Genomic DNA, 7,372 nt, shown 5'->3' with positions numbered 1-7,372 from the left:
GAAATAAGACTTCTGCTGGACATGGTAGAACATGCCTGTAATCCCAGTGACTCAAAAGGCTGAGGCAGGAGGATCATGAGTTGGAGGCCAGCCTCAGCAACTTAGCAAAACCCTGTCTCAAAAAAAGGGCTGGGGATGGGACTCAGTGAGAAATCGTCCCTAGGAAGACAGACCACCATTCCATGCTTTTGCTTCTCAGGTACATGGCTAAATTTTGCTCTCAAACACAAATTAGGACAAGATTACAGGAAGTTTCAGGACTGAAGATGTAATTCAGAGCAAAAGTGCTTGCCTAGCAAAGGGGAGACCCTGAGTTCAAACCCCAGTACAACACACACACACACACACACACACACACACACACACAGCCTCAGGTTTGAATGGCATTGATTTTTGAAATTTAGTTTTGCTTTAGTTATACCTAATTTTAGTATACATTTTGACATAATAACAACAGCGTGGAATATGATTTGTTCTAATTCAGTCCCCAGGACTCCCCACCTTTTCCTTTCCTCTGGTCCCCTCCATCTACTGATTTTTTTTTTTTTGAATTTTGATAAAGGCTTCATGAATGAACACGTAATTTCAAACATATTAAGACATGGATTTAAAATCAGCAAATTGTTGTACATTAATCACACCACAGTAATGCAAGTATAAAATTAACAGTTGAAAAATGAATAAAAGAATTTTAATAATTGCATACAGTGTAATCAATATTTAAAGAATTATTTGAAATATAAATGATGCAGAAATTAAAATGTGAAATAAATATCTGGATCTGACATGCTGGATGAAGCAAGGATACCTAGAAGAGAAACAAAAAAATATTAAATGAGAGAAAACTGGGGCTGGGGTTGTAGCTCAGTGTAGGGCACTTGCCTAGCACATGTGAGGCATGGGTTCAATCCTCAGCACCACAAAAAAGGAAATAAATAAAAGAATTAAGAAAAATTTTAAAATGAGAAAGTTAACTTAAAGATAGTGTCATTTATGAGATTTATTAGATTGAATAAACAGAATAAAGGCAAAACAAACTTGTTAAATCATGGAGTATATCAATGAAATATACCACATATAGCAAAAATAATGAAGGCAAGAGAGCACAAAAAAATCAAAATATGTACAAAATTATTTTTTAAAAATAAACAGTAAACTGATTTCATGTGGTACTGTTATATATTACTCTTGGTTAGAGAAACAAATGCTTTAGCAACTAGGCTGGCTTCATAATTGCAATTAATAAGGGTACCTGAGTCCCGTGCTACATGAAGCAACCATGATATACAGAAAAATAAGGTACCCATGTGAGTTGAGCTGTTTGTTTATTTCCTCCAGGTGTGGTGGGATGCGCAGCGTTCACGACCCATGAGGATGAAGGGGCTGGCTGTGGGGAAGCACCCATTGACTAAGGCAGAGGTGCTCACCAGCCACCACGCAGTTGTACCAAACTCAGAAAAGCAAACATGAATAATGGAGGACAGGGTGTAGGAGAAAATGAAGGCACTCCCCAGGACAAGGATGCTTCGTGTAGCGCGGGTCTCAGCAGTAGATCTTGATGACACTTGGTATCTGTGAATATGGTGGACACGTTGCATGTGCCTGTTCAGAATGAGAACCATGGAGCCACTGGCCCAGATCATGAGTTCCAGACACAAAACGTCATGTGAGAAAGTCAATGCTGCAAATACTGAGTCTGTGTCTCTGTCGTGGAGCACAGCTGAACAGTATAGAAAATCTATACCTGTGCTGACGTTGCTGTTGCTCCATCTGTCAGTCATAAGCATAGGAGTTCTGATATTTAGCAGCATGTGTAGGACCCAGCAGAGGAAACTAAACAAGCCAATAGACTTCTGGGCTTTCACTCTATGCTCTGCCCACCTGGAGTTCCTGGGGCTGACGGTGATGTACTGAAAGATACTCAACAGGCAGGTGGTGGTAACAGACACACCTCTGGCCACTCTGTGAACAGAGAAAACAAGCTTGCATCCAATATCACCGAGGAAACGTCGCAACCCAAAAGCTGCCATGATCTCTGGGATTCCTCTTGAGAGAAGGACCAAGGAGTTGGCCACAGTCAGGTGCCTGAGAATCAAGTCTGTGGGCCTTGATCTGAATCCGCTGAAGTAAAGGAAGGCATGATAAAACAAGAGTGAGAAATTCCCCAGAGTTCCAATGAAAATCTGAAAAAGGAAGATTATTCCAAATCTCAAAACCTTGGAGGTCATCCTACTATTATCCAGGACTTCATTTAAACATTGAAAACAGGATTCTGTACCAAAAGAAAAGTTGTAGGGTTAATATGTCACAGAAAAAAAATTCAAATTTTTTTACCTACCATCAGTTCTCCTTAAGAATTTCTTATAACATAGATTTTCATTGTTAAGAGTTTTCCAAAGTCTCTGTGTTTCTGTCGCATTTACATTGTATGGTCCTCTGTGACTAATGGTTTACCTATTATAACATTTAACATGATAATTTAACAATCAGAAACTTCTGCCTCAATACTAATATTATTTTTCTTTTACACATAAAGAAAATTTGGCTCCAGGCATGGTCACACATGCCTTTGATCCCAAGGACTGGGAGGCTGAGACTGGAGAGTCACAAGTTCAAGGTCAACCTCAACCACTAAAGAGACCCTGTCTCCAAATTAAAAATGCAAAGGGCTGAGGGCGTAACTCAGTGGTACTAGTCTCCAGGATCATCCCCAGTACCACAAAAGAAAAAAAAATAATTCAGTAAAAATAATGCTCTGTGTCTCATCCAAATATTAATGAAAAGGTTTTGTACTTAGCGGCCAGGTTACATTGATGGTGCTCATTTCAGTACTATATCATCATAGCTAAATGGTGTTCATTCAGTAATCCAAACAGACATATATTTTTGTGATACTTGAAATCCACTGATTGAATGTGATAATTTCCTATTTTCTGTGAATAATTTATTTTATACCCAGTATCACTTGTAAATGAAGATGCAAAGACTTGGTAAAATATTTATGCACCCGATAATTTTCTGTGGTCAAATTTGATTTACTGAATAGAAATACATATTAGAATATCAATAGAAATAATCACATAACTTTTTGCCAATGGTATCTACCACAGACACTGTTTTGGTGTAAACTAAGGTCTATGAAATTTAGAGAAGCAGCAAACAATTTTATGGTAGAATTAAATTTGTCATCATTAGGTAGCATATAATGCTGAACTTCTCATTGTACAAAAATAAGTAAAAGGTAAGGTAATTTTGGAATGATGCTAAAACAGAAGACCACAAGACAAGTATATAGAATGAAATGTGGAGGTATCAGATCTTGTGAAAACAAAAAAAAAAAGAAAAGTAGAGACTGAAAACAACATTAGAATCTTTACAGCCTGACAAGTATCATGAGACATATTTAAATCTGAAACATGCTAAATTCTTAATGCTGTGTGAATCTCATGCATATAATATTAGCTTTTCTTAGAAACCTCCTTCCCTCATTTCAGGAAGAAATACTGTCCCACATTGATCAATAAAGTACAAATATTTTCAGAGAGAACAAATTATCACCTCCATTAAATACATCAAGCCCAAGTGGAAGAAATCTCATTACACTCCAGAAATTGCCATTTGATCCCATTGTGAGATAGAAAACTGGGTGGCTCCGTTGACACCCTCGAACTCATCATTGCAGACATGGAACATGAAGCAACACAGGGCACCCTCGTGTCCTGGCCGGGTCTGCAGAGTAGGCTGAAGAGTCCACTGGCTCCTGAATCACAGTCTCAGTGCTCATACAGAGCAGCCCTCAGTACTTCTTGGAACAAATTCCCACGACCATCATTAGCACTGCTGTGTTAAAGGATGTTAGGAGGAGAGAGGCTGCGGTAGGGTCTCAGACTGCAGTCACTCTGCAAGCTCAGCCCTTGTCCCTTTTCCTCCTTCGTAGGTGGCTTTGTCACCCCAGATGGACCATGTTTCCAGACGTTGCCTAAGCAGACACAGACTCATTTATAGCTGATCCCCTTACACACTGTTTCACAGGCTGAATTGAGAATACTCACCGACTGTTTCCTGCTTCCAGAAAGCCAGGCTCAACTGATAGTCATGACACCCTGTGTCATATGGGAGGGAGGCAGCCAGACCTTGAGGCTGGGTCCCCCACCCTGGGACCTCAACTCCCCAAAGAAACACAATTATCACTTCACTTATAGTTTCAGCAACAGCGCATGATTGTGATGTTGACATTAATAAGACTTTCTTCCAGTTCCCAATTACCACAGGCACTTAGAAGTTTCTATGATTATCAAAGTTTCTATAATCAGGTCTAAAGAGAGAGGATGTGAGTGTTTTGGAAAAACACTTCCTTTGCCTTAATGCCTAGGGACAGACACAGCCTCACATGCTGATGCAGAAAATGTTGAGACCTGACAGATGAAGGATTCAGAGTGAAGAAGGTGTACTATTTTTCCATTTTAAGTGATACCTAAGAATTATATATGTGCCAGATGCAGTGGTGCACACCTACCTGTAATTCCAACAACTCACGCAATTGAGGCAGATGGAAGAAAATTTGAGGCAGCCTCTGCAACTTAATGAAACCCTTTTTCAAAATATGAACATAAAGGACTAGAATTTAGCTCATGATAAAGTGCCCCTGGATTCAATTCCTGATACAGAAATGCATTACTATACATACAGAATGATTATATTAAGCTAATTAATACATACACTACATCACAACTTTTTGTGATAACACAAAATCTACTCTTGTAGCAACTTCCAAGAATACAATACACTGCAATTGACTTAAACCACCATCTTGTACAATAGAGCTCCTAAATGTAATCCTCCTATGATTTTTATCCCTTGACATGGGGTGACAACTCATCAAAGATGATCATCTTTCTATTCTTCTGAGTTCAACAGTTTCCATTCCACATGTTTGTGGGATCAGGCAGTATTTGTGTTTATGTGCCTGGCTTATTTCATTTAACATAGTGTCTTCCAAGTTCATCCATGTGAAAATGACAGGTCTGTATTTTTCAGACCACATTGTATCCTGTTGTGCATATAATCCACATTTCCTTTACCATTCATCCATTGATGGAGTCTTAGGTTGACCCCTTGTGTTGGCTATTGTGTAAAATCCTGTACTGAGCGTGAGAGTGTAGACATCTCTTCAACATACCGACTACATTTCCCTGAAATTTGCACCCCCAAGTGGTGAGATGGATAGGTTTTATGTAATTCTATTTTGCATTTCTTGAGGAAGCTCTGTACTTTTCTCCACAATGGCTGTACTGACTTACTTTCCCCACAATATATGTAAGGGTCCCATTTTTATCACATCCTCTTCAACACATGCCATTCTAACAGCATGTGGTGATACCCCACGGTGGATTCAACGTGCGCTTTCCTGATGACTAGGGAATTGTAAATTTTTCATACACCCATTTACCACTTGTTTTCTCTGAGAAATGACTATTCAGGTTCTTTGCCAACTGTTTGTGATATTCGTTGGTTACAATGGTCAACTGGATCACACTGACCAGTGAAAATAGAAGCACAGGCCCGCAAAGAGCAGTCCTGCAGAGAGCGTGGTGAGAACAGAGCGCGGCCTGCTCTCCAGGGCCCTCGGGGGACCCCGGCCCCAGGCCAGCGGTGAGCTGGGGGACCCGGGACAGGACGTGGCCTCCCCTGCAGCTCCCTGGAGCTCCTGCTGCGACTGCCACTTGCCTGGCTGTGAAGGACTGGTAAGCCTACCACCCAGTGACCCGATGGCTTCCGGCGACCTGTCGGACCTCAGACCCTGCTGGCTGCGGGGTCTCCTGACCCAATCCCGTCCTTCCCAGCTGAAGATGCAGGCGAGGACTGGCGCCTTTGGATGGCGAGGGGCGTGGGGAGAAGAATGGAGGCCGGCAGGGGCTGCAAGGTCCCAAGAAGGAGCGTGGTCACTAGAAAGCTCGGCCCTGCGGTGGACAGCTGGACAGCGGAGCCACACAGACCAGGGCCCTCCGTGAGCGCTCCATGTGGCTCCTCAAGAGTGCACCTGGTCTCAGCAAGGCAAACCTGGAACCGTCCTGGAAGGTGAGCGAAGCCCCCAAAGATGACCACGGGTGGACGGTCAGCGGCCTCGCCTGTTGGCGTTGGTTCTACCAAAGAGAGAAACGTAGAGTCACTTGCCGTATCTGACCAGTCAGAACCCCCCGCCACCCTTCGGGAAGGATTGGTGGCCGTTCCTAGCAGGCCTGTGTATTTAAGGGAAAACCTGCTCTCCACCTGCCCCCGACCCTTCAAAACCTGTGCGACATCTGGACATTCTAGATGTGAAGAGGAGTCCAACATGTGATAGAGTTAGAAAATAATGTCTTGTGAATGTCCATTTGTTTGAAAAAATCAGAAATGCCTTCTGGAAGTGACTTTGAAATGGATTTGTTAGGCCACCTCCAGGAGCGACACTTGTCCACGTTGGTCCAGTGGGTTGTTGGACATGGAGAAGAGTGGCCGCGAGAAGGAGGTCCTGCCCACACTGGTTTTACGTGAAGACAATTTTCAAATGATGACCATTGTTTTGTGTGTGCATTTTATTCCTCATTAGTGTATATATAGTTGAAAATTTTAAGAAATTTTTTTTAATAGATAGGCTTTCTAGGTATTCTAAAGTGCCTGCCTGATATATATTAAGAGTAGAAGTGGTAAAATTAATAACACATTTTGTAAGTTTCTTTTTGTTAAAAATATTACAAAAATGTGTTGGGAGGTGGTGCAACAGCCAATCCCTGTTGAGTGTCCAGAGTTGTGTGCTGGTCCTGGGGAGCCCTGTGCCAGTGCGCTTCCCGAGAGCCAAGAGTTGTCTGTGGGGTTTATTTTACTTTGCTGTGCACATACTGTGTATGAAGGACAAGTGAGTCCTCCTAATCTATATCTAGTCTTTCTAGATGTTAAAGAGGTTGCCAGTGTGTGACAAAAGTAGAATTAGTAAACCAATTTTGTATGTTTTGTGTTAAAATTCCTAGGAAGGACTGTCTTCTGAAAATGTGAGCATTATAGCCCCCTGGGTCAATGAGGGGTCAGAATGCTCATATTTTGAAGTCATTTTCAAATGAAAACTATTGTTACATGTGTACAGTGTATTCAAGACTGTTACAGAGTGGACAGATTGAGTCCTCTAGTCTTGTCTAGATGTTTAGAAGTGCCCGATGTATGTTAAATGTAGAGGTAGTAAAATATCATTTTGTAAATATCTTTCTGCTAAAATTCATATGAAATAGTCTTTTAGGAATGGAAGTATTAAACCACCTCTGTGAGCAGTGTAGTACTGTCAGTACTTGCTCAGGGATGTGGAGGAGGTGGGAAGGAAGCAATTGCAAAAGGTAATATG

At 41.6% G+C, this 7,372-nt stretch overlaps 2 protein-coding genes across 2 annotated transcripts in view; one reads left to right on the top strand and one right to left on the bottom strand.

Moving 5' to 3' along the window:
- Positions 1–1,325: 1,325 nt before the first annotated feature.
- On the bottom strand, positions 1,326–2,030 carry LOC143638198 (vomeronasal type-1 receptor 2-like). Its single transcript, XM_077105886.1, has one exon. The coding sequence runs from the start codon at positions 2,028–2,030 to the stop codon at positions 1,326–1,328; it is 705 nt and encodes a 234-aa protein (XP_076962001.1).
- Positions 2,031–6,018: 3,988 nt separating this feature from the next.
- The window catches only part of LOC143638197 (uncharacterized), a 2,830-nt gene continuing 1,476 nt past the window's right edge, over positions 6,019–7,372 (top strand). Inside the window, exon 1 of the mRNA XM_077105885.1 lies at positions 6,019–6,078. Coding sequence (XP_076962000.1) covers positions 6,019–6,078 — 60 coding nt within the window. The remainder of the gene's footprint in view (positions 6,079–7,372) is intronic.

Source organism: Callospermophilus lateralis, chromosome 18, assembly GCF_048772815.1.
Source record: "Callospermophilus lateralis isolate mCalLat2 chromosome 18, mCalLat2.hap1, whole genome shotgun sequence".
In the NCBI taxonomy this organism is placed as follows: domain Eukaryota; kingdom Metazoa; phylum Chordata; class Mammalia; order Rodentia; family Sciuridae; genus Callospermophilus; species Callospermophilus lateralis.
The sequence above is the reverse complement of the archived record's forward strand: the minus strand, read 5'-3'. Positions and strand labels throughout refer to the sequence as shown.

Excerpts from the sequence above, each read along its gene's own strand:
- LOC143638198 (XM_077105886.1), bottom strand. The coding sequence starts at position 2,030 with ATGGCAGCTTTTGGGTTGCGACGTTTCCTCGGTGATATTGGATGCAAG.